The sequence below is a fragment of the Prionailurus bengalensis genome, chromosome A1 (assembly GCF_016509475.1).
Source record: "Prionailurus bengalensis isolate Pbe53 chromosome A1, Fcat_Pben_1.1_paternal_pri, whole genome shotgun sequence".
NCBI lineage: Eukaryota > Metazoa > Chordata > Mammalia > Carnivora > Felidae > Prionailurus > Prionailurus bengalensis.
In genome coordinates this window covers 22,609,335-22,636,928 of record NC_057343.1, presented here as the reverse complement: position 1 = coordinate 22,636,928, position 27,594 = coordinate 22,609,335, and the positions used below count along the sequence as shown (strand labels likewise).

At 42.5% G+C, this 27,594-nt stretch overlaps 1 protein-coding gene across 1 annotated transcript; it reads left to right on the top strand.

Annotated features, from left to right (window-relative positions):
• On the top strand, positions 1-27,328 carry CYSLTR2 (cysteinyl leukotriene receptor 2). The gene is made up of 2 exons (XM_043578736.1): positions 1-322; positions 23,762-27,328. Exon 2 carries the CDS (start codon positions 23,811-23,813, stop codon positions 24,798-24,800), a length of 990 nt encoding a protein of 329 aa, XP_043434671.1. The 5' UTR covers positions 1-322; positions 23,762-23,810; the 3' UTR covers positions 24,801-27,328.
• Positions 27,329-27,594: the final 266 nt, after the last annotated feature.

The following is a 27,594-nucleotide window of genomic DNA, read 5'->3' as shown; positions in this document are numbered from 1 at the left end:
TGGGAAAGATGCTGATAAAAACAGTGTTAGAGAGACAGGGCTAATCCCTAAAAGGTTTCTTCCTTTTAGAGGTAGTCCCTAGCTGAAATATTTCCCCCTTCTTCCTGAGAAGGAAGCCAGACCAACACCCACACCAAGTCCTATAAAGCACAGATACACCAGCTGACCAAAGTTCCTTATCTTCGTGCTGTGAGCTGAAACTGTTTATAAACTAAATTTGCTCTTTAGCTTTTCTTCTGAACAAGCTGGATTACTTGGAGGAGGAAGGTGGGAGGAATAGAGAAGACCGAAGCAAAGCCAGCTGAAACACAGAAACCTTTGGGTGAGCATTTTCATCTTTGCTTTGTTAATTCATTACTGAGAATTAGACCTTGCTTATCACTTCATAGTCGGAAGAATGACTTTTGAAAAGTATGTTAATTTTGTTCTAGTGTAAACTTTTTTCCTACCATATACATGGCAGTTTAAAAGATGTTGGGAAAGTACAGAAAAGTAGAAGGAAGTAAAAACCACTACTGAGCTAGTCTCTATTGACATTTTGGGGGGTATTTCTTTTCATTCTTTTTTTGCATTTCTGCATATAGTTTTAGTTTGATCTCCACTGTTGTCTCCATACAGTGTGGATTACTTGATGATCATTTTTTCCCCATTAGAGCATAAATTGTTTCTGCATTGCTGTAAATTCTTCATAATGGTAATTTTAAATTGCTGGATATTGTTGCATTGAGGAGATTTGCTACATCTCACTCAAGCATTCCCTTGCTTTTGGCCATAGAGCATCTTTCTTATTTTTTATATACTGGGACATTTAATGTTTATTTTTTGAGAGAGCGAGAGGCAGAGAGAGAGAGGGAGACAGAGGACCCGAAGTGGGCTCTGCGCTGACAGCAGAGAGCCCACGTGGGGCTTAAACTCACAAACCATGAAATCATGACCTGAGCTGAAGTCAGACGCTTAACCAACTGAGCCACCTAGGCACCCTGCAACTGGGTCATTTTATTATGTAAAATGTATCTTTTTCCCATTCAGGGGAGAGGCAACATATTGGGGGAGAGGAAGTTAAATTTGAGAATGTAGGTGTCAGTGGTTTTACTTGGAGGTAGAAAGAGAGAGAGTGTGTGTGTGTTTGAGAGCATATGTGTATAATCTGTTTATTACCTCTTTGGGACCTGATTCAGTGGTTTAGCTGCACATTCAGCTAAAATCACCTGATTCTGAGGAAATTAAAAAGTATCCCTAAAATAACTAAAACCTAGATTTTAGAGGTAAGCCAGTCATGTGTAGTAGTCTTTTGTTTTGTTTTGGTTTGTTTTTCAAAAATTTCCCAGATTGTTCTAATGGGTGGCCAGCAAAATAATAGCTGACATAGGTCATTTGAAACATTTTCCTGTCTCTGACCCATGCCTGAGATCAATATGTATTAAGGGAAGGAGAGGTACAATTTCAGGCAAGCCACCCAGATCTTTCTTTTAATACTATATTAATAATGCAGAAGTAATTTGTGGGAAACATAAAATGAACAAAACCTCTAGAAATTTCTATCATCCACCTCACCCACATAAACTCTTGAGATGAGAATCTATTTATGAATTTCAACTTACTAATGCTTTAAAGACATAGATTTGTTTCCAGTGCATTCGTTAAAAGTTAGGGAGGTTGGGGCTCCAGAATGTTCCAAATGAATCAAAATTAAGCCCAACATCTGTTAGCATTCTGCCTTCCTACCCACCTGGGGTTATCAGGGTACAAGACAACATAAATAACACCTGTTCTGGAAGAAAAATAACATATTTTTGCAATGTTCTCATTGCTCTGTGTCAGGATCACCTTGGGCATTTTTAGTATCTCATGTGTATTCCAGACTCAGAGACTCCCATTTTTCAAGTTTGTCTTACACACCAGACTTGGGAGGCACACTCGTCCTCCAAGGCTAAGCCTGGAAGATAAAAGCCTAACGAGAGCTTGTACAGTTACCCAGTGGGCTCTCCTTAACATAGCAGCCAAAGAGAGAAAGACAAACATTTGTCTGGGCTGCTCAGCTTTGCCATTGCACCTTATCAAATTTATGTCAGAACCTCCAGCACCATATCTGTGCTAGGGCCACTGGGGGCACTGACCACTGCCTTCTTTGTATTGGAGTTAGTGATGTGCAGGTCTCAACCCTTCTACTGACCAAGAATGCCCGAGGATGGAGTCCTTGCAGAAAACCTAGTACATGAGCTCTGTTAAGAATAGATGAGAAGGTAGGGGAGCCTGGGTGGCTCAGTCAGTTGAGCATTTGACTTCGGCTCGGGTCATGATCTCACAGTTGGTGAGTTCCAGTCCCACATCAGGCTTTGCTCTAACAGTGCCAGGCCTGCTTCTGATTCTGTCTCCCTCTCTCTATCCCTCCCCACTCAAGCTCTCTGTCTCTCTCAAAAATAAATGAAATTAAAGACTAGATAGGAAGGCATAAATATATTAATTCATTAATGAATGTGGAGTTTAGCTAATAGCTTATGTTTATCTCTGTTGAACTATTAACCTCTTTATATCATTAACTGACCCATGGAGAAAACGGTACAAGGTTTGAGAGTATTTAAAGCAAAACTTCTTCCTATCGGATAGATGACTTAGTGGCCGTGTAGGCTGATGCCCTTGACAAGGGAACTAGTAGAAGCTGGAGCAGTGAGTGGGAACCAAAGCATCTCAAAAGTTGGAAGGGTCCTTGAGAAGAGCCAGGGTCAGGAAAGTAAACTTTTTGTTTCTCTGGTGTTTTGAAGAGAGGTTTCGAGGAAAAGGGGAAGGAGATTTGAAGAGAACTAGAAGGAAAAAGAGAGGGGAAGGGAGGGAGGACAGGACAGGGGTGGGGGTGGGGGATAGACAGAAGAATTAAGTGGGGGGAAAGCGGGGAGCACAGCCTCTTTGCTCCAGGGGTTTAAAGATTAATTAAGCTGGAAGAATTTAAAAGGATCCAGTATACATACCTTTATTGTACATTATAAAAACAAGAATTTTTTTATCTTTAAAAAAAAAAAAACAATTTCCCGTCTTTGCATGTTTAGTACAGAACACATGATGGTCTACAGAGTACGTGGGGGCATTGCCGATTCTTTAAAGGATGTTGGTTTCACTGTATTTTGAGTTTTACCTTAACGATAACTTTGTTCTCTTATAAATTCTCTGAGAGGATTAAAGTCCGTTTTCCTGGCAGACACAAATCCCTACGGGGAACTTGACACAAAGTGAGAAAAACGACTGTCAGCCCTCAGAGATACAGTGTCCCTTTCTACAGTGTTTAGAACAGAGCACTATTTGGGTTCTTTCTGTCAATACCCCTCTACCCCATGCCGCTGATTCTGTATGCCTGTCCCCAGAGCCTAGATTGAATTTAAGAAGTGGAAAGTTGGTGAGGAAAAATGTGCAAACGTCATTGTGTTACAAAAGACCATCGGGATTCTTTTCCTTAGAAGCTATTTATTGTGAGACATAAAATGAGGGAGGTGAATAATACCTTCATTAGCTCATTCAGTGGTCATTTATTTGAGCATGTTTATGTGCCACAAGCCGTGCTACGGCCTGAGGATACAGTGGTAGGCAAGTGAGGCTTCCTCCTGCCGTTAGTGGTGACCACTCTGGTGGGTGGGGATAGACAGGAGCTATGGCTGGCCCATGGGGTAGGTGCTGGGACAGAAAGCCCATGGGGCAGCAGGACCAGGTGGGGCAGTAGCCAGCCAAGACCTCCAGGGGGCATAGAAGGCTTTTTCTGGAAGAAATGATGTCATAAAGAAACCCTGAGATTGGGTAAAAGATGGCCAGGTGATGAGCTGGAGCTCAGAGTGAATAGGCAACAGAAAGCCAGGTGTGTTGGGGGCATTGAAATAAGTTCCATGAGGCTGGAATGGACTTTACTGAGGGGAGTGGAATGGAGAGAATATGCCAGATGACAAGATCCATATTGTGATATGCCTGGAGTTGAACTTGATTCTGATGTGATGGTGATAAACAGAGGAGTAATATGGTCAGATATGCCTTTTGGAAAGGTCACTCTGGCCACTGTGTAGAGAATGAACTGAGAACAGCAAGAGTGGGGGCAGGGAGCCATTCAGGAGACTGTGTCCTTTGTGCAGATGAGAGATGACAACCTGTACTGGGACCGCCATCAGCTCCTCTGTAATGTCTATACCAGAGCATAGACAGGAGGGTAATGAGTCCAGGCCTGCCTTGGAGAAGACACTGTGCAGCAGGACAGGCCAGGGGAGGAGGAAAGCCCGTGGTTTGCTCTGGCTCCTCTCCTCATTAGGCTATGGATGTCCACTGCCCCCGTGCCACTGGCAGCTTTCTAGGGCACCTTCCTGGGCCATTACCTTGGTTTTCCATTTTTCCATACATATCAAAACACACCTCCTTATCTATTTGTTATCAATTATCCCACATCCGGCATACTAAAAAGTTCTCAGGCTTTTCTTCCCTTGGCAACAGGCAGAGTTGCATTAGTCATGACACTGCATTGACTGTGCCAGGCTCAGGGCAGCTTCGTGTCGGAGGCTTTCTTTCACCTGTGTTGCCTCCTGGTCTTCTGGATAACTCTGAGAGGTTGAGTACTCGCTAATGTTCACACAGTTAGCAAGGGGTAGAGCTGGGATTTGGATCCTGTTGCAATTTAAAGTTTTTCTATGACATCACAATGCCTCGATATCATTCCAGGAAACAAAGAACATTTAACAAGCTCCCTTTGTAAATGATTTCTTGGCTCTAAGGAGTAAATTTGATGGTGAAATATGAGATGCCTCGGTAGGAGGGAAGAGAAAGAGAGGGAGTTTTAATTTTGAACGAGTGGGCTTTGAGGGAGCCTCTGAGTCATGGCTCTTAGGCACTTTCATTGCAGGCAAGGAAAGTCCCTAATGCTGACACAGTCATGAGGAAATTATTGGACTGAGTTGGGCAATGGCTTCTGAGATGACACTTGCTGGCTTCTGTCTTTCTTCTGTCTTTGCAACTCGAAGACTGGAGAATCAGAGACAGATGCAAAGTGGCCCTGCGGCCTTCCTGAGGCCAGGAACTGGGCAAATCACAGAGACCACCATTCTTCCTGCATACACTGGTGAAGGGCATTTGGGGACAAAAATTTGTCAAGGTATTTTTATAAAATTAAATCCATAATCCGTGTCATAGGATTATTACATTATTAACATTATTACTAACAAAGAGCTGAGAAGAGTTATAAGAGCCAGAGAAAAGATAGCACATAGTCAAAATAATGCTTAAAAAAATGAAGTTATATGTTTAAGGAGCCCAGAGTAGTCCCTGTGTGTTCGGGGTTCTTTGTGTTCAATTTGTCTTTGTTTGTTGTACCGGCTGAGTGTTACTGGTTAGGAAGAACATGGAAGAAAAACTAGCTTTGGGAGAATAGTAGAGAATGAAACAAGGAAATTAAGTGAAGACAGAGGTGGAAGGAGGACGTCAGAGATAGTGCCACACATCTCACTCCTGGGGGCAGAGAGAGGCCCCTTCACATGCTCAGATGCCGACCTTCTGCTAGGCTTCAGCTCCTGCTATGCCTCTGGGGATAATTTGCTCTCTGGAAGCATTTGTACCCTCCAAATACACAATAAAGAATGAAATTGTGAAGAAAGTCCAATTTGAAGGGGCAATTATCCACAAAAGTGTCCAAAATTCATAGGCACCTTTTTGCACAGGAAAATTATCCAGAAAGGAACGTCACAGGAGAATGTATAAACAAGAGGAGAAAAGCAACCAAGCAAACAGAGGAGAAAAGCTTACCTGCAAGGGGTAGAAAAAAAGGCAACTGTTGCTCACCTCTAAGTCTGATGCTGACATCTGACCTCTGACATTTTGCCACACTAGCGCTTTCCAAATGGTCACTTTTCATCCATACAGATCTTTGCCCTAGTGGCAACTCTAGCAATACACATTTTCTTACGGTGCTTCTTCTGTCTGTCCCTGTGCATTTGTGGCGGTGGATGTCATTTTACCACACATTTTGTGGTCTGAGCAAAGTTCCCCTTTCAGTGGGAACACAGCCAGTGTGTGCTACATATCCAGCCCCCCTCCCAAACTGGACCTAACAGTCAACAGTTCAAGAGGGCCCAGCAGCTTTAGGAAGAGCCCGGGCCAGGAAAGCTCTGGCGGCTCCCTTAAGCTCACAGGAGTCGGGAAAGGTGCTAAAAGGAGAGGAAGGCCGATGCAGACTGAAGGGCACATGTGGATCAGCAGCTGGACAAAATCACTGAAAAGTTGGCAATCCAACTGCTAGGATTTTAGGAAAATATTCTGATTAGGAAGCTTGATATCATAAGGTGCTTAGTCTTTAGAGCTAAAATAGGAAATCAAATTAATGAAATTCAAATTTTATTTTGGGGGTTTCTGAACTTTCTCTGAACATTCTGGAATTTAGTCAGCAGGCAGGTCAGGGAGACTGACCAATTCGCAGTATCCTCCTTCAGTATCCCCGTGGGTTCCTGAAGAATCTGAGGAGAGATGGCGATGGGGGGCTGGAAATTTTGGTTATAAAAGAAGCCACTTAGGGGGCATCTGGGTGGCTCAGTCAGATGAGAGACCAACTCTTGATTTTGGTTCAGATCATAATCCCAGGGTCGTGGGATTGAGCCCTGCATCAGACTCCATGATGGCATGGAGCCTGCTTGGGATTCTTTCTCCCTTTCCCTCTGCCCCTCTCCCCTGCTCACATGCGCTCTCTCTCTCTCTCTCTCTCTCTCTCTCTCTCTCTCTCAAATAAAAAAATAAAAATAAACCACTTAGTTTAGGCAAATACAAGGGAGAAAGTGTTCCGTGCACTCGGTCACCACAGAGATCCTCTGTATGTTGTGACGATTGCTTGTGAAAGCCTCCCCGCCCTTGCTGCAAGGGCTCACTCAGGTCTTCTCTGTATGGAACACAGGCCAGATCCAAAGACCCTTCCTCAGAGGTTTCAAGCTACTCCAGAAACCCACAGCAAGCCTATGAACAACACACTGAATTTTCTGCCTGCTGAGTTCCAGGGTGAATCAGACACAGGTTGGTGAGACCTGGGAAGACTGGGCTCTGTGAGCTTTGCAACTTCCAAATGTGGAGTCCTAACTAGAGGACAAGAATTAGACAATAAAACTCTGCATAGGCCATGGGGCAGAAACTCCAATTATCCTTCAGGGTGAATTATCAGGCCCCGGGACTCTGGCTGAAAAGTCCCTCTGGCCCCAGAGCTGTTAAGGAGAATCCCTACAGTACAGAGAAAATGAATTAGAGAATTTCCTCCTCAGGGTACTTCCAGAGCCATAAATACTATTCAACATTTACTGCTTTACAGATCTGGGTCAAGGTGCTGACTTGTCAGCTATGAGGCCTGGGGAGGTAAATGGCATTTGGAAGGCAAAAGGGCATTAGCCTGGTGGTTTGCGAAGTGACTTGCACTTTGGGGCACCTTGAGGCACTTTGCGGGGAGAAAGGGAAAGGGAGGGATTGGAGCAGCAGAATGCTCCAAAGTGCTGACTCCAAGGAAAAGGGGCCTTCCTGCCCCCATTTATTCTGGAAACCTGGGGACCAGCCCAGCTCCTCAATCAAAAGATGTTGTCACCTCCATTCTTTTTGTCTGCATTTCTGTTTTGGTCTCCAAGAACTTAATTTACGTTATCCCTTTGGAAAAAATCTGAAAGTACAAAACTGTTCCCAGGAGGCCAGAAAGTATACGAAGCTTTACATGCCTTCCATGACATTTGGGGCCAGTTCCAACTATTAAGTTAGCAGTCTTGGATTTCAAGAACCAGGCACTCAATGATACTTCCCTATTTGGGAGTCAGGGAGACGTATCTGGTCAGCACTCTGGGGCCTCTGGGATTTCAAGGGACAAACATTTTGCAGACTCTTCCAATCCAGAGGGTTGCATCCTCTCTTCACAACCTCGGGGGCTCAGTCTGCGGTCCTTTGCAGTAATAACAGCTCCCACGCCGTGCTTTCTCTCATCCCAGCCCTGGCCTGGGTGCCATTTGTGCGTCACCCCACTTCATCCTCACAGCAGCCCCGTGGCGGAATGACTAGTGCTATCACTGGGTGGCTCACAAAGCCAGTGAGTGAAAGAACCAGTGCTCAGTCACTGCTTCCTCCCTGCAGAGGCACCATTTCTTTTTATCCTTAAATCATCTCTCAGCCTTGCTTTTCCAGTGTGACTCATGCCCCCAGGGCCTTTTCACCTTTTAAATCATTTCTCTGGGCCCCCAATTCGAAGTTTAATCATAATAGTCAACATCGTTGAGTGCTCACACTGTGTGAGATACTCCACCCTCCCTGTGCCATTTCCAGATGAGAAAACCGAGGCCCAGAGAAGATAAATCACTTGCACAAGATCCCCAGGCTTGTAAGTGGCAGATTTGGCTCCACGATTTTATACCAACTCCCTCCTCTGAACATTTCCATGAACTATAAAAAGAATGTCCTATTTGCTATTCCACAGTCTGCAGTAGCTCTGGGAGCTAAAATCCAAATTATACTCTAAAGTTGACAGAGGAAACAAAGGGCATTATTGTCGGGGAGTAGTGAACCACAGGGTGGCTATTAAAGTAGAAGCTGCATGCGGTGGACAACTACAAACCCACGGCGACATAGTGTGAGGACGTACATGTATGAGAGGAGGAAAGGGAGAGGTCTGATGGGGCTGTGAATTCACCTGAACCATCAAATCCCACGGTTCTGTGATGGTTTAATCTCACGATGGTATACAGGTCAGGAGATGCTAACAGTTTCTAAGCATCGGCGAACAAAATCCAAGGACCGTGATGACTTTGTACATGGAGAGTAAGACACGGAGAGAATTCAAGGCACGTCATACAAAAGTAGTAGAGCTAACTCTGTCAACTGATTGGATGTAAGATATACAAGAAAGAAAAATTAAGGAAAACATCCCCCAAATGGCCACCAGCTGTATTGGTCTGCTCAAGCTGCCATAACAAAATAGCCACAGACCAGGAGGTTTAAATCACAAGAACTTATTTCACACAGTTCTAGGGGCTGGAAGTCCAAATCAAGGTGCTGACAAGGTAGGTTTTATTCTGAGGCCTTTCCTCTTGGCTTGTAGGTGGCCGCCATCTGTCTATGTCCTCCCATGGCAGAGAGTGTTTCTTCTCCTAAGGACACTAGTCCTATTGGATCAGAACCCTACCCTGTGACCTTATTTAACATCAATTAACTCCATAAAAGCCCTGTCTCCAATACAGTCACATTTGAGGCTGGGGCTTCAACATAAAAATTTTGGGGGCACACAAACATTCAGCCCAATAACACCAGCTGAGTGGGATTGGTTTGAGAGGGAGGAGAAACCCAAGGAAGATGTGAGCAGAGACAGAGTCTCCAAATAAGTCTATCCTGTAGACAACTGGAAATGTAGGAATATGGCTTAGATTAGAAGCCAGGAAAAAACACTTAAAAATTTTCTAGTTCTCAGAGGTTTTTTTCCTTTAGTTATAAAATTGAGATAATACTAACTCAGCCTATCTCACAAGATAGGCCAAGTGAAGCAAATGACATAACTGAGAAAATTTTTTTTGCAAATTATAAGTTAAAAATATGGTATTTTCATATGAAAAAGACATCTGGGAGTCAGAGGCAGAGAGATGGAGTCAAGTCTTCATTGTGGGTGAGTTCTTGGGGGATTAGAGAGAGGTGAGCTGAGGATGGCTGGTGGGGCTCCAGTGGTTGTCCACAATTGGTAAAGAAGAACTAACAGTGGATTACCGAACAATCAGGAAATGGAAAACCACAAGTACCCAGGACCACAGAAGATAGAGAAGTGGATGTTTCATAGACAAGACATGAGGAACAAATTCTAGAGTGACTGAGAAGGAAGTCTGAGAGGCAGCAGTAGTACGTGCTGGTGAACAGGAGCAGATGACCTTATCTTAGTCATGTATGATTCAGAGGGGGCTCTCAGGAGGTGGTGGGGATGGGGCAGGGCAGCTCTTGTTGTAAATTAAAAAGAGGAAGATGAGAAAGAAATGACAACAGTGAGCTCAGTAGTACAGAGAGTTAAGGTGTAACAGGACAAGCAAAACAAAAACTTGAATAGGTCACAGAATTAGTAGGAGAAGAGAGAACTGGCATTTGGTTGACGACCTGCTAGGCATAGTGAACACATTCTTTCACTTGCAACTACAGGCAAGTCCTACAGGCTTTCTTAGCCTCGTTTTGAAGGTGAGGAGGCTGAAGCTCAAAGGGTAAGAGTTCTATGACTAGAATGTGGGAGGGTGGGGAGTCAGAGCAGGTCTGCTACACTTCAGGCACAGTGTACATTCTAGTCTAGAGGTTCAGGTGGATGAGACGAAGAGAGGAAGAGACTGAAGTCACTGGAGGGAGGTTGGCTAAGAGTAACAATCAAGATGTCTCCAAAGAAAAGAAGACATGCATCTTCCCTCCCTGACTCAAAATCTTCCTCCGGCAATGCACCCCTTCATAACTACAGAGCTCGAGAGTGTCCTCTCCCATCTTAGCAATAACTTTCTCGACTGCTGCACCTCTATCAGCTCCCTGTCCTTGGACTTCCACCCCACCCCTCTGGTCACTGATAACCTTGAGACTTTATCCCCACTGACTACCTGGTTTTTCAACCAGTGTTTCTCTTGGCCTCCTTGATGTTGCATTCTTGATTGGTCTCTTACGGTTTGGCCAGCCTTTGTCAATCATCTTTCCAGCTCCTGTTCTCTGCCTGCCCCTTAATTGTGGATGTCCCTGCAAGGTCCCATCTTTGACATTCTTTTCTTCTCTGTTCTCACACCCCTGTGAGGTCATCCACTTTTCTGGCTTCAGTTAGCATTAAGCACTGATGGCCCTGCTCTAGACTGCAAGGGGACAGTTCCATTTACATGTGTCACAAAAGCTTCAAACTCAAAATGTCCCAAATTGAACTCATTTTCCCCCAAACAACATCTTCCTCTTGTATTCTTTTTATTAGTGTAAAGCAACATTCTCCCTGCAAATACCTGAGAAGATCCCCCCTTCCCTTGATTGGTCCCCCCTTCTATAACTGGTCCATCTGCAACTCTGGCCATCTCTCATTTTTCTTTATATCTCTTGGTCCCATCCAACTATGTCCACCCCCTCTGCCCTGGACAATCACAGGAGTGTCCTTTGCAGTCTCTCTGAACTTAAGCTTGCCTCCTTCCAAACTGCCCTCCCATCTGCTGCCAGAATCACTTGTCTAAAGTACAGATCTGCTTTCCATAATTCGAGGGCTCTCATTGCCCTCAGAGTAAAACCCAAACTCCTTAGTGTGGATGTAGGTCACTCGCAAATCACCCTCTGTTCACCTCATTCTCCCTTTCATGCTTCTCCTATACTGTATCACTTGCTGTTCCCCAAACTTGCCATGTGCTCTTAGTAACCAGTCTTCATATATCCTGCTCCCCTGTCTGGAACCCCTGTCCCCTTTCCCTAGTCAACCTTTCCCCCTTAGTACCCTAAAAATTCCCTTGTTCCCCAAGGCTGTTCCTATGGCATTCATTTGGATGGCCCTTCTCACCTTGCTTTATCTATTAACTTATCTGATTTAGTCAGCACCGTGGAGGTTCCTGTAGGTCTGAGACTGTATTTTCTTCTTTGTTAGATACACAGGACCCAGTATTTGTGGCTCAAGTAGAGACAGAACAGCTTTGTAACAGAGAGTTGGGAACTGGGTTTCAGCCCCATCCCACCACTAAATCACAAGTGACCTTGGGCACACACGCTATTCTACGCCTTTGCCCTCTGGTTGTTCTCACCTGTGCAATAGCTGATGCAGAGTACCTCGGGCTGTTTGAGGACTAATTGTGTTAATATACATAAGGAGCTTTGCAGAGTGCCTACCACAGAGTAAACACAATACAGGTTGGCTGTTGCTTATTTTGAATGAACAAACATCTGTGGCTTGAGGTGGAGGTGGCTAACAGAGGAAGTGTGCTTTCCCAGAGCCCTTAGGCAGGTTTGGCCAAGGTGGGTAGCTTGAAGTGAGGGCAGTGAGGTTGCCTGATGAAATCAGACAGCCAAGGGCCTGATGTTAACTTGCCAGAAGCATTCTTAGTGTGGGAGAAGTTCCAGAGACAGTGGCCAAACAGAGGACCCAGAACGTCACCTAGTGGCAATCTGGGAGGCTGCCGGCAGGCCGGTCTAGCTCTCCTGACATTAGATTAGGTGCTGCTGAAAATCCCATCATGAGTTCCTTGTAAAGATGATGCAAGCAGACTGCACCGGCGTTTATTCTCCAGAAGATTCTCTGTTCTTTAGAAGTTTATCACAATCTCACAGCATCCTGTTGTGTAATGCACATCCCTTTGCTGCTCTGCCGGGTATACCTACAGTCAGTGTGTCTGAGTGCCTCAGGCTTCAGGTTCTGAGACAGGTCCCAGAACTGAAGGTGAGTGCAGCTGTGACACACAGTAATGCTGACTGGGGGGGGGGGGGGGACAATCTGTGACAGGTTCTAATGATCACCTGTGTATGTGTCACAAATGTATTTTTCTTTAAAAATGTGTATTTTTCTAAGTATAGATGAAAATAATTTCTGTGCTGTTTTGGACACTTGCAGCTTTGCTACAACCATGAAAACATTCTAAGCATCAATGGAAGCTATTCATCCTGGTCAGATTTATCTGGTCATGCAGCACATTTGGTTTTCTTCGTAACTAAAATATGGAATCCCCATCTGCTGCTGCTTCTCACTGTTTCTTCTTTGTTGTTGGATCACCAGTAAAGCTGCAGGAGACAAAGCCCTAATTCTTTCCTTGTTTCAAGCCCCTTCTCAGTACAGGAAGCTGTACACATGCTCTTTCTCTTCTCCTGCCAAGGCGGTGGAAATTAGGCTGTCAATTTATTTCCTAATTTTCCTTGAATTTACCTCTTCATGTATTTCTCAGCTTCCTGTCACGTACTTAATTGGTCTGGCGGATTTTACAGCCACAGATAGCAGGCAATTTTTTTTTTCGTTTTCCTTTTTTTTACATTCTAGTGAAAGGTTGAAGTGTGATGTGGTCAGGTATATTTTATGTGGGCAGAAAAGAACAATCAATGTTTTAAAGGACTCTCAAGAGAAAGTGTTGAGCTAAATGGAATTTTGGATCTGAGCTGGTCCTGCATTTAGCCTGTGGCTGTTAGGTAAATGAGGCTTCTAGGAAGGGTATTAGTGTACTCTCTTTCTTTAGCATTCCATGGATTAAGATGCTCTTGGACTCAAAGCTCCAGCTTCTGTAGGTATTCTCTCCCTGAAGCACAGGCTGTTTGCCAGCCATCGACCGCTCCCACTCCCCTCCAGGCCCCTATAGGGCCCAGAAACAATCCCAATCTCAGGCAGAGGAATGGAAGCAATTCTGGAACTCGGTGTTATCCTTAGGCTGATCTGATCCTGACTTTGTGCCATGACTCTGAAGTTGGGCGTCTTTCCTGTCCTGAAATTTTGTCTCTACCTCATTAGGGAAAATGGACCCCTGCCTTGGCATCTCTGGCCTGAGTCTCTGTGTCCAAGGCTTTGTACAGCCCTTGGGCTCTCTAAGACCCAAGATCTCCATGATGCAAGGTCTTCAGACTTAGGGCCTCCAAGACTCAAAGCCTCCAAAATCCAGGGCTTCTGGGACCCAAGGCTCTCAAGGACTCAGGGCCTCCAGGATTCAGGGCCTGGCTGCACTGGTCAGGCCTCCTCTCAGGCCCCAAACCCTCTCCTTGCACTGTGGCTTGGCTGTAAAGGGTCTTGCAGCTTACAGATGGACTTCCCCATGAATTCTGCCTTGCTTCCCAGTTGCTCAAGGAATCCCTGTTGCTAGAGTCTGGTTTTGGTCTCCCCAAACATCTCAAGTCCCTGATGGAACATTTATTACTATCTATTGAGACATCTTGTCTGTGGTTGTACCTGCTGGCTTCCATGCTCTACCTATGAGATGGGACTTTTCTCAGCATCCATAGCTGACAGTGTCCCTGAAGGCTTGCCACACCCTAGTCAGGGAAGAGTGCAGGCTGCTTCCTAACCTTCCCAGGCTGCCCTTCTCATTGCAATTCACAAGCCATGTTAGTCTTGAGATGGGAGAAGTGGTAGTCTTCATGGTCAAAAAATTTAAGGACTTGATTGCTTTCAAGTCCATTTTTCCTTTTTGAGATCCTTCCCTGGTTTGTTAGATATGAGATTTCCCGAAGATTCTTTCAGAATCTGGGCTCCGGACCAGCGGCAAGATGGCGGCTTAGGAGGACGCTGGGCTCACCGCACGTCCTGCTGATCACTTAGATTCCATCTACACCTGCCTAAATAACCCAGAAAACCGCCAGAGGATTAGCAGAACAGAGTCGCCGGAGCCAAACGCAGACGAGAGGCCCACGGAAGAGGGTAGGAAGGGCGGCGAGGCGGTGCGCGCTCCACGGACTGGCGGGAGGGAGCCGGGGCGGAGGGGCGGCTCGCCGGCCAAGCAGAGCCCCCGAGTCGGGCTTGCAAAAGCGGAGGGGCCGGGCGGACTGTGTTCCGACAGCAAGCGCGACTTAGCGTCTGGGAGGTCAGAAATTAACAGCTCTGCTCGGAAAGCGGGAAGGCTGGAGGACAAAGGGAGGGAGAGCTGCTGAGCCCCCTGACAACAGAGCTCAGTTTGGTGGGGAACAAAGGCGCTCGCCAGCGCCATTTCCCCCGCCCATCCCCCAGCCGAAATCCCAAAGGGAACCGGTTCCTGCCAGGGAACTTGCTCGCTCCGCGCAAACACCCAACTCTGCGCTTCTGCAGAGCCAAACCTCCGGCAGCGGATCTGACTCCCTCCCGCTGCCACAGGGCCCCTCCTGAAGTGGATCACCTAAGGAGAAGTGATCTAAGCCTGCCCCTCCTGCCCCCGAGCACCTTGCCTACCCACCCCAGCTAATACGCCAGATCCCCAGCATCACAAGCCTGGCAGGGTGCAAGTAGCCCAGACGAGCCACGCCACCCCACAGTGAATCCCGCCCCTAGGAGAGGGGAAGAGAAGGCACACACCAGTCTGACTGTGGCCCCAGCGGTGGGCTGGGGGCAGACATCAGGTCTGACTGCGGCCCCGCCCACCAACTCCAGGTATACACCACAGCACAGGGGAAGTGCCCTGCAGGTCCTCACCACGCCAGGGACTATCCAAAATGACCAAGCGGAAGAACTCCCCTCAGAAGAATCTCCAGGAAATAACAACAGCTAATGAGCTGATCAAAAAGGATTTAAATAATATAACAGAAAGTGAATTTAGAATAATAGTCATAAAATTAATCGCTGGGCTTGAAAACAGTATACAGGACAGCAGAGAATCTCTTGCTACAGAGATCAAGGGACTAAGGAACAGTCACGAGGAGCTGAAAAACGCTTTAAACGAAATGCATAACAAAATGGAAACCACCACAGCTCGGCTTGAAGAGGCAGAGGAGAGAATAGGTGAACTAGAAGATAAAGTTATGGAAAAAGAGGAAGCTGAGAAAAAGAGAGATAAAAAAATCCAGGAGTATGAGGGGAAAATTAGAGAACTAAGTGATACACTAAAAAGAAATAATATACGCATAATTGGTATCCCAGAGGAGGAAGAGAGAGGGAAAGGTGCTGAAGGGGTACTTGAAGAAATCATAGCTGAGAACTTCCCTGAACTGGGGAAGGAAAAAGGCATTGAAATCCAAGAGGCACAGAGAACTCCCTTCAGACGTAACTTGAATCGATCTTCTGCACGACATATCATAGTGAAACTGGCAAAATACAAGGATAAAGAGAAAATTCTGAAAGCAGCAAGGGGTAAACGTGCCCTCACATATAAAGGGAGACCTATAAGACTCGTGACTGATCTCTCTTTTGAAACTTGGCAGGCCAGAAAGAATTGGCACGAGATTTTCAGGGTGCTAGACAGAAAAAATATGCAGCCAAGAATCCTTTATCCAGCAAGTCTGTCATTTAGAATAGAAGGAGAGATTAAGGTCTTCCCAAACAAACAAAAACTGAAGGAATTTGTCACCACTAAACCAGCCCTACAAGAGATCCTAAGGGGGACCCTGTGAGACAAAGTCCCAGAGACATCACTACAAGCATAAAACATACAGACATCACAATGACTCTAAACCCGTATCTTTCTATAATAACACTGAATGTAAATGGATTAAATGCGCCAACCAAAAGACATAGGGTATCAGAATGGATAAAAAAACAAGACCCATCTATTTGCTGTCTACAAGAGACTCATTTTAGACCTGAGGACACCTTTAGATTGAGAGTGAGGGGATGGAGAACTATTTATCATGCGACTGGAAGCCAAAAGAAAGCTGGAGTAGCCATACTTATATCAGACAAACTAGACTTTAAATTAAAGGCTGTAACAAGAGATGAAGAAGGACATTATATAATAGTTACAGGGTCTATCCATCAGGAAGAGCTAACAATTATCAATGTCTATGCACCGAATACCGGAGCCCCCAAATATATAAAACAATTACTCATAAACATAAGCAACCTTATTGATAAGAATGTGGTAATTGCAGGGGACTTTAATACACCACTTACAGAAATGGATAGATCATCTAGACACACGGTCAATAAAGAAACAAGGGCCCTGAATGAGACATTGGATGAGATGGACTTGACAGATATATTTAGAACTCTGCATCCCAAAGCAACAGAATATACTTTCTTCTCGAGTGCACATGGAACATTCTCCAAGATAGATCATATACTGGGTCACAAAACAGCCCTTCATAAGTTTACAAGAATTGAAATTATACCATGCTTACTTTCAGACCACAATGCCATGAAGCTTGAAATCAACCACAGAAAAAAGTCTGGAAAACCTCCAAAAGCATGGAGGTTAAAGAACACCCTACTAACGAATGAGTGGGTCAACCAGGCAATTAGAGAAGAAATTAAAAAATATATGGAAACAAACGAAAATGAAAATACAACAATCCAAACGCTTTGGGACGCAGCGAAGGCAGTCCTGAGAGGAAAATACATTGCAATCCAGGCCTATCTCAAGAAACAAGAAAAATCCCAAATACAAAATCTAACAGCACACCTAAAGGAACTAGAAGCAGAACAGCAAAGGCAGCCTAAGCCCAGCAGAAGAAGAGAAATAATAAAGATCAGAGCAGAAATAAACAATATAGAAACTAAAAAAACTGTAGAGCAGATCAACGAAACCAAGAGTTGGTTTTTTGAAAAAATAAACAAAATTGACAAACCTCTAGCCAGGCTTCTCAAAAAGAAAAGGGAGATGACCCAAATAGATAAAATCATGAATGAAAATGGAATTATTACAACCAATCCCTCAGAGATACAAACAACTATCAGGGAATACTATGAAAACTTATATGCCAACAAATTGGACAACCTGGAAGAAATGGACGAATTCCTGAACACCCACACGCTTCCAAAACTCAATCAGGAGGAAATAGAAAGCTTGAACAGACCCATAACCAGCGAAGAAATTGAATCGGTTATCAAAAATCTCCCAACAAATAAGAGTCCAGGACCAGATGGCTTCCCAGGGGAGTTCTACCAGACGTTTAAAGCAGAGATAATACCTATCCTTCTCAAGCTATTCCAAGAAATAGAAAGGGAAGGAAAACTTCCAGACTCATTCTATGAAGCCAGTATTACTTTGATTCCTAAACCAGACAGAGACCCAGTAAAAAAAGAGAACTACAGGCCAATATCCCTGATGAATATGGATGCAAAAATTCTCAATAAGATACTAGCAAATCGAATTCAACGGCATATAAAAAGAATTATTCACCATGATCAAGTGGGATTCATTCCTGGGATGCAGGGCTGGTTCAACATTCGCAAATCAATCAACGTGATACATCACATTAACAAAAAAAGAGAGAAGAACCATATGATCCTGTCAATCGATGCAGAAAAGGCCTTCGACAAAATCCAGCACCCTTTCTTAATAAAAACCCTTGAGAAAGTCGGGATAGAAGGAACATACTTAAAGATCATAAAAGCCATTTATGAAAAGCCCACAGCTAACATCATCCTCAACGGGGAAAAACTGAAAGCTTTTTCCCTGAGATCAGGAACACGACAAGGATGCCCACTCTCACCGCTGCTGTTTAACATAGTGCTGGAAGTTCTAGCATCAGCAATCAGACAACAAAAGGAAATCAAAGGCATCAAAATTGGCAAAGATGAAGTCAAGCTTTCGCTTTTTGCAGATGACATGATATTATACATGGAAAATCCGATAGACTCCACCAAAAGTCTGCTAGAACTGATACAGGAATTCAGCAAAGTTGCAGGATACAAAATCAATGTACAGAAATCAGTTGCATTCTTATACACTAACAATGAAGCAACAGAAAGACAAATAAAGAAACTGATCCCATTCACAATTGCACCAAGAAGCATAAAATACCTAGGAATAAATCTAACCAAAGATGTAAAGGATCTGTATGCTGAAAACTATAGAAAGCTTCTGAAGGAAATTGAAGAAGATATAAAGAAATGGAAAGACATTCCCTGCTCATGGATTGGAAAAATAAATGTTGTCAAAATGTCAATACTACCCAAAGCTATCTACACATTCAATGCAATCCCAATCAAAATTGCACCAGCATTCTTCTCGAAACTAGAACAAGCAATCCTAAAATTCATATGGAACCACAAAAGGCCCCGAATAGCCAAAGGAATTTTGAAGAAGAAGACCAAAGCAGGAGGCATCACAATCCCAGACTTTAGCCTCTACTACAAAGCTGTCATCATCAAGACAGCATGGTATTGGCACCAAAACAGACACATAGACCAATGGAATAGAATAGAAACCCCAGAACTAGACCCACAAACGTATGGCCAACTCATCTTTGACAAAGCAGGAAAGAACATCCAATGGAAAAAAGACAGCCTCTTTAACAAATGGTGCTGGGAGAACTGGACAGCAACATGCAGAAGGTTGAAACTAGACCACTTTCTCACACCATTCACAAAAATAAACTCAAAATGGATAAAGGACCTGAATGTGAGACAGGAAACCATCCAAACCTTAGAGGAGAAAGCAGGAAAAGACCTCTCTGACCTCAGCCGTAGCAATCTCTTACTCGACACATCCCCAAAGGCAAGGGAATTCAAAGCAAAAGTGAATTACTGGGACCTTATGAAGATAAAAAGCTTCTGCACAGCAAAGGAAGCAACCAACAAAACTAAAAGGCAACCAACGGAATGGGAAAAGATATTCGCAAATGACATATCGGACAAAGGGCTAGTCTCCAAAATCTATAAAGAGCTCACCAAACTCCACACCCGAAAAACAAATAACCCAGTGAAGAAATGGGCAGAAAACATGAATAGACACTTCTCTAAAGAAGACATCCGGATGGCCAACAGGCACATGAAAAGATGTTCAGCGTCACTCCTTATCAGGGAAATACAAATCAAAACCACACTCAGGTATCACCTCATGCCAGTCAGAGTGGCCAAAATGAACAAATCAGGAGACTATAGATGCCGGACAGGATGTGGAGAAATGGGAACCCTCTTGCACTGTTGGTGGGAATGCAAATTGCTGCAGCCACTCTGGAAAACAGTGTGGAGGTTCCTCAGAAAATTAAAAATAGACCTACCCTATGACCCAGCAATAGCACTGCTAGGAATTTATCCAAGGGATACAGGAGTGCTGATGCATAGGGGCACTTGTACCCCAATGTTTATAGCAGCACTCTCAACAATAGCCAAATTATGGAAAGAGCCTAAATGTCCATCAACTGATGAATGGATAAAGAAATTGTGGTTTATATACACAATGGAATATTACGTGGCAATGAGAAAAAAATGAAATATGGCCTTTTGTAGCAACGTGGATGGAACTGGAGAGTGCGATGCTAAGTGAAATAAGCCATACAGAGAAAGACAGATACCATATGGTTTCACTCTTATGTGGATCCTGAGAAACTTAACAGGAACCCATGGGGGAGGGGAAGGAAAAAAAAAAAAAGAGGTTAGAATGGGAGAGAGCCAAAGCATAAGAGACTGTTAAAAACTGAGAACAAACTGAGGGTTGATGGGGGGTGGGAGGGAGGAGAGGGTGGGTGATGGGTATTGAGGAAGGCACCTTTTGGGACGAGCACTGGTTGTTGTATGGAAACCAATTTGTCAATAAATTTCATAAAAAAAAAAGGGAAAAAAAAAAGGAAAAAAAAATAAATAGTTCTCTACTAAAAAAAAAAAAAAAAAAAAGATTTCCTTTCTTGCCTTATTTCACTGGCTAGAATTTACAGCATTATGTTAAATAAGAGTAGTAAGAGTAGACACCCTTGCATTGGTCCCAATTTTAAGGAGAAGGCATGCAGTCTTTCATCCTTAACTATGTTAGCTATGAGTAGGGGTTTTTTGTTGATAATTATCAAGTTGAGGAAGTTCCCCTGTATGCGTTTGCTTCTAAGAGTTTTGATCAAGTGTGGGTATTGGATTTTGTTCATATGCTTTTTCTGCATTCATTGATATGATCACATGATTTTTCTCATTTAGCCTCTTAACATGAATTACATTGACTGTTTTCTAAATATTGAACCAGGCTTGAATGCATGAAATAAACCATACTTGGTCATGATATATAATTCTTCTTGTAATATTGCCAAAATTTACTTGCTAATATTTTGCTAAGAGATTTTTTGTCTATATTCATAAGGAATATTGGTCTGTAGTCTTTTGTTTTATACTGTGTCTGGTTTTGATATCAAGGTAATACTAGCTTTGTAAAATAAACTGGGATATGTATCCTCCTCTTCTCTTTTCTGGAAGAGATTGCATGGAATTGGTGTTAATTCTTATTTAAATATGGTAGATTTGGGTAGAAGTCTCCAGGGATACCACCTGGACTTGGAGATCCCTTTTACAGCTTTAAATTAAGAATTTAATTTTCTCAGTAGTTAAATTTATCATTTTGTATTTGGTGAGTTGGGGTAGGTTTTTTTTTTTTTTTTAATTTTTTTTTTCAACGTTTATTTATTTTTGGGAAAGAGAGAGACAGAGCATGAATGGGGGAGGGGCAGAGAGAGAGGGAGACACAGAATCTGAAACAGGCTCCAGGCTCTGAGCCATCAGCCCAGAGCCTGACGCGGGGCTCAAACTCAAGGACCGCGAGATCGTGACCTGGCTGAAGTCGGACGCTTAACCGACTGCGCCACCCAGGCGCCCCTGGGTAGGTTTTTTTTTTTAAAGAAATTAATCCATTTCCTTTAGGTTATCAAATTTATTCTTGCAGAGGTAATCATGGTATTCCTTTATTATATTTTTGATGTATCTATCATGATGTTCCCTGTTTCACATTCTTGATAATGGCAATTTGTGTCTGCTCTATTTTTACTTTTGTCTGTCTTGCTAGAGGTTTGTCAATTGTATTGATCTTTCCAAATAACCAGTTCTTTCTTTCATCGATTCTCCTTGATTTTTGTTTTGTTTTGTTTTCAATTTCCTTGATTTCTGCTTTTACCTTTATTACTTGCCCCCTTTTTCTTGATTTGGGTTTATCTCATTTAAAAAATTTTTAGTTTCTTGAGATGGGAGCTTAGATGATTGATTTAAAACTATTTTGTAATGTATGCATTTAGTGTTTCACAGTTCTCTCTTAGCAATGCTTTTGATATACCCCACAAATTTTGATATGATATATTTTCATTTTTATTGAGTTCAATATATTATTTGGTTTCCCTTGAGACTTTCTCTTTGACCCATGGAATATTTAGAAGAGTGTTGTTTAGTGCCCAAGCATTTGGAGATTTTCCTATTATCTTTCTGCTGTTGATATCTAGTTTGATTCCATTGTAGTTATAGAGCACACTCTGTACGGTTTCAATTTTTTTTTAATCTGTTGAGGTTTTCTTTTTATGGCCCAGGATGTGGTTTATTTGGGTATATGTTTTGTGGGCACTTGAAAAGAATGTGTATTCTGCTTTGGTTGAATGGATTTTTTTACAAATGTCAATTGGTTCCTGTTGGTTGATATTATATTTGAGTTTTTCTGTATTCTTGTGGATTTTTGTCTAGCTGCTCTATCACTTACTGAGAGAGGGTTTTGAAATTACCAACTATACCTATGAACTTGTCAATTTCTCCTTTCAGTTCTATCAGTTTTTGCTTCACATAGTTTGTAACTGTTGTTAGGTGTATACACATTTAGAATTGATGTGTCTTTTTGGTAGATAAACTCTTATCATTATATATTGTCCCTTGCATAATTTTCTCTGTTCTAAAGTTTACTTTATCTGGTCTTAAGAGCCACTCCTGATTTCCTTTCATTAATGTTTACATGACATATATGTTTTTCACCCTTTTACTTTCAACATGTCAATACTGTGAATTTCTTATATATAGCATATAATTTATATATACATATATAGACAGATATAGATATATCGGTCTGTCAATCTATATTTTAATTGGTATATTTACACTATTTATATTTATTGTAATTATTTATTTTTTAGGGATAAGTGTGCCATTTTATTTTATTTTTCTATTTGTATTATCTATTTTCTTTTTCCTATCTTCCTGTTGGCTACTTGAACACTTTTAAGTATTCTGGTTTGATTTATCTCTAGTGTTTTGAGCTTATCTCTTTGTATAGCTTTTTAATGGCTGCTCTAGGTGTTACATTACACATACATCACTTACCACAGTCTATTGGCATCATCATGTTACCAACTCAAGTGAAGTGTGGAAATCTTACCTCCTTTGTATCCTTTTACCTTTACCCATTTATAATATAGTTATCATTATCTTTAAAAATTCCCCTACATTAAAGCTCATCACACCAGACAATGTTTCTATCATCAAACATAACTTAGACTCAAAAAAGAGAAGAAAATCCTATTGTACTTACCCATATTTTTGCTTATCATGTTTTTACTTTCTGATGTTCCTAGGTTCCTTCTTTTATTGATTCCTTTCTGATATGAGAACTTCTTTTAGTCATTCTTTTAGCGTAGGTCTGCTGCCAACAAATTCTCTTAGTTTTCCATCATTTGAGAATGCCTTGACTTCTCCTTTATATTTGAAGGATATTTTTGCTGGCTATAGAACTCTGAATTGTAGACTTTTCTTCCTCAACATATTGGCCAACCAGATCCAATAATACATGAAAAAAATTATTCACCACGACCAAGTGGGATTTATACCTGGGATGCAGGGCTGGTTCAGTATCCATAAAACAATCAATGTGATTCATCACATCAATAAAAGAAAGGACAAGAACCACATGATCCTCTCAATAGATGCAAAGAAAGCATTTGACAAAATACAGCATCCTTTCTCGATAAAAACCCTTAAGAAAGTAGGGATAGAAGGATCATACCTCGAGATCATAAAAGCCATATATGAAAGGCCCCACGCCAATATCATCAATGGGGAAAAACTGAGAGCCTTCCTCCTAAAGTCAGGAACAAGATAGGGATGTCCACTCTTGCCACTGTTATTCAACATAGTAGAATGTTGGTAGACTTCTCTTTCAGCACTTGAAAATGTTGTGCCACTTCCTTTTGTCTTCCATACATTTTGTTGAGACATCTGCTGTCTGGTAGATTTGGACTGCAGTATGAACATAAGCACTGGACCAAAGGTCTCCCAAGTTTGAGGCTTCTGCTTCAACAAAGTAAATGAATGTTTATTTTGTATTCTAGAAATGTATCATGAAATATAATGGAGCATATGGTAAAAACTTTGCTGATATTTTTGACTCAAGTTTCAAAGAAAAGCTAGTATTTCTCCCTGTTTCATTAAAACCTGGAAAGATGTAAGTAGTGAGCAGGAAGTAACTTTTTGTGTCTGTGTTTTTTTTTTTTTTAAATCCAGCGTGGAGAGAAAACTTATGCCCTTGCCTCTATACATCTCCACATCATAAATGGAACCCGATGGCACCTTCAGCAGTAATGTCAGCAACACGGACTGTTCAATCGAAAACTTCAAAAGGCATTTTTACCCCATCGTGTACCTGATACTATTTGTCTGGGGAACCTTGGGAAATGGATTTTCCATATATGTTTTCCTGCAGCCTTATAAGAAGTCCACGTCTGTGAATGTTTTCATGCTAAACCTGGCCATTTCAGATTTTTTGTTCACAAGTACTCTGCCCTTCAGAGTTGACTATTACATCAGAGGCTCCAATTGGATATTTGGGGACCTGAGCTGCAGGATTATGTCTTATTCTATGTATGTCAACATGTACAGCAGCATTTATTTCCTGACTGTGCTGAGCATTGTGCGTTTTCTGGCAACTGTTCATCCCTTCCGGTTCCTCCATGTGGCTAGTATCAGGAGTGCCTGGATTCTGTGTGTGGTCATATGGGTCCTTATCATGGCTTCCTCAGTAGTGCTTCTGAACAATGGCTCTGAGCAGAATGGCAATATCACATTATGCTTAGAGTTGAATATGAATAAAATTGTTAAACTGAAGACGATGAACTACATTGCCTTGGTGATAGGCTTCATGCTACCATTCTGCTTGCTCAGCATCTGTTATCTGCTAATCATTCGAGTCCTGTTAAAGGTAAAGGTCCCAGAATCTGGGCTGCGGGTTTCTCACAAGAAAGCACTTATCACCATCATCATTGCCTTGATCATCTTCCTTCTGTGTTTCCTGCCTTATCATATACTGAGAACCCTCCACCTGGTCATGTGGAAAGTGGATACATGTAAAAACAATATTCATAAAGCTGTGGTCATCACACTGACCTTGGCAGCAGCCAATAGCTGCCTCAATCCTTTGCTCTATTATTTTGCTGGGGAAAATTTTAAGGACAGACTAAAGTCTGCACTCAGAAAAGATCACCCATGGAAGACAAAGTGCAGCATTCCTGTCTGCATGTGGTTGAAAGAGGAAACACAAGTTTAAGGGGTTATTAAATGAGGCCTGTTCTTGTATACTTGTGTCCACCTTCATTCACACATAGTCCCAGTCACATGACCATGTATTTACATCATTTCCAACAAAGATCAATTCCTAACATTTAATTGACCATGACTTCTGTTAATAAGTCCTACTTCAAACATTTTATTAGGTGTGTTTTCAGTGGTTGAGTCTAAATGAGAATGTAGCAGACAAAATCTCTACTAGTCTTGCAACCTAAAATGTTAGACTGGGAAAAAGTGCTGAGCACACTGGGTGCTTATTTTCTTCAGATTCTGTACCAGATCTCTGTTCTACCAGCCATTCTAAATTAACTTTAAGGCAACTTCAACTTCCCCAGCTTCTCCAGCTCCTCTCCCATCTTCAGTCCCCTAAGATATAACCAGGTTCCAGAGCAAAAGGAGGTTCCAGAGCAGATAAGAAAAGTATCCTAAGGAATCAGTGAAAAGAGTTTGTGAAGAAGGCTGCCCTTTAACAAGGCAGTCAGGGTCCCAAAAAAGAAAGGTGAGAGAAAAAGGGAGAGAAGGACTAGGGCAAGAAAGAGCTGGTTAGAAGTAGGGAGAAAGATAAATCTTATTTTGCACTGGGAGAGAGGCTCTAGCACACTGAAGGCAAGAAGGTTCTCTTTGTCTCTCCCACCAGGGGACTAGAAAGGATAAGAAGACTAAGAGGAGGAACTGGGCCATTACCCTAGGGGGTTGAGGGATTATGTGTGAAATAGCAGAATAGAGGGGGTCAATATTACTCTTAGGATTTGGGTTTGGACTGCACTGCAGTTCTCAGTCCTGCTCACTAATCCATTTGGATGGGAGCCAGAATGGAGGAGGTTGCTTTAAGGGTTTGGTTGGGCACTGAAAGAGAGAGTGGGGTAGAGGGTAAGTTGTAAAGGTGGTTGTACCCCTGAAATTCTATTAATATCTTGGCAGAACATGTGTAGGGTGGCTTTCCTTTTGAGGGAGTATAGAAAAGAACTGGATAGTGGGAAGGGGTCCTTTCTGTCCACTGAAAAAAGCTAGGGAGACTACCAACTACTACCTCCCTGAACATTGTACCACCAACAATTGAATGCCCTCTCCACGCTGGGCAGACTTGTGCCAGGCACTTGACATTCAGGAACCCCGTTTAACCCTCACACTAAAGCCATTCACTCTATGAATGAAGAAACGGAAGCTCAGAGAAATTAAGAAACTTGTTCAAGTTCTCACAGCTTGTAAGAGTTTAAAAAATCTCCATGCAGAAGGGTTGGCCAGGTGCTTACTTTACCGCTCTTCCTACAAATCTTCAGGCAAATTGGTTGAAAATCTGAATAAGAGTTCCCTCCCCCCACCAGGCACCTACCCCTCCTCACTGTCATGAGATTTTCTCTTTAGAGTTGTTGATCCCAGGCAGAGTAGAGTGTGGGAGGGAGGTAGTGATCTAAAGTCAGGGAAGAAGTGAATGTTTTCATTGTAAACAAGAGTCCCAGAACCCTTCTCTTACTCCTCTGTCTGGTTGCTGACAGAATATCCTGTCAAAACAATAGACTGGAGAATTCACCTATGGGGAAATGCAAGAAAAAGACTAACAGATACAGACTGTTGAGGATTCCCCAACATAAAAGCCAGCATCTGCCTTATTACCTACCTGACAGGGAAGCCCACACTGCAACTAATCTATTCAGAGAGCATCTAGTCAACCTGTTAGAGCCCCATTATTAATTATGAATAGTCAATGACCACTACACACGGGCAGGGGGGAAAGGTCCAAACATAAAAAATACCAACAAACAAATCAGGATAGAGACATTTTCAATATGAAATGTCTCAACACTTTTATTACCCAAGTACTTTTTATCAGAAACCTACTGTGAGGATGTGCTCCTCCAAAATAAGTGATTAAGCCAAGATAGAGGAAAACATGACATCTAAGACACAAGGAATCCAGTACAGGGGAAAGGTGAACAACACAGGATGTTGGTGGTAGCAGAAAAACAAGAAACCAGTTTATTTGAACAATCAATTTGGAGAGATTTATATTTTTCTTGAAGAAGTTGGGATGAACTAGTGAAAGTACATAGAAAAGTAAGCAAGGGAAAAGACACTGTGATCATTGAATGCTAGCAAAAAGAAACTGTTGTTTAAGAAGTGAAATATAATCATAGTACACTACATGGCTCAGCTGTGACTAATGTTTACACAATATAATGTAAATAACAAAATGCTGTGATATAACTTTTTTTGGGAAATGAGAGGAGAGGATATGTATGTGGGGGAGGGGTGTAAGAAATCTAGGTCCCCATCTTCAATCACAGAAAATGCACAATAACTAAAGCTAAAGAATGATAAAAGCTGTATAAAAATGTTATTTAGCAATAGGGGCTACAGCCCAGAAGAAACAATGAAAAGAACGGACAAGGTTGGCCTCTGGGGAGTTTGGAGTGGGAAAAAGGGTGGCGATTTCTCTTTCCCTTTTAAGAACTAATCATCTAACTTGTAAATATGTATTGCTGAAATAAAAATTAAGTTAAAATTAAATTTAAAAATTTAAATTAATTCTTCGGGTTTTGTTGGTTTGTTGGTTTGTTGGTTTTTTTTTTAAAAAAAAAGACAGGGGCACCTGGGTAATTCAGTCGAGCGATGACTTCGGCTCAGGTCGTGATCTCAAGATTCATGGGTTCGAGCCCCACATCTGGCTCTGTGCTGACAGCATGGAGCCTCCTTGGAATTCTCTCTCTCCCCCTCTGTCTCTGCCCCTTCCCTGCTTGAGCTCTCTCTCAAAAATAAACATTAAAAAAATTGAA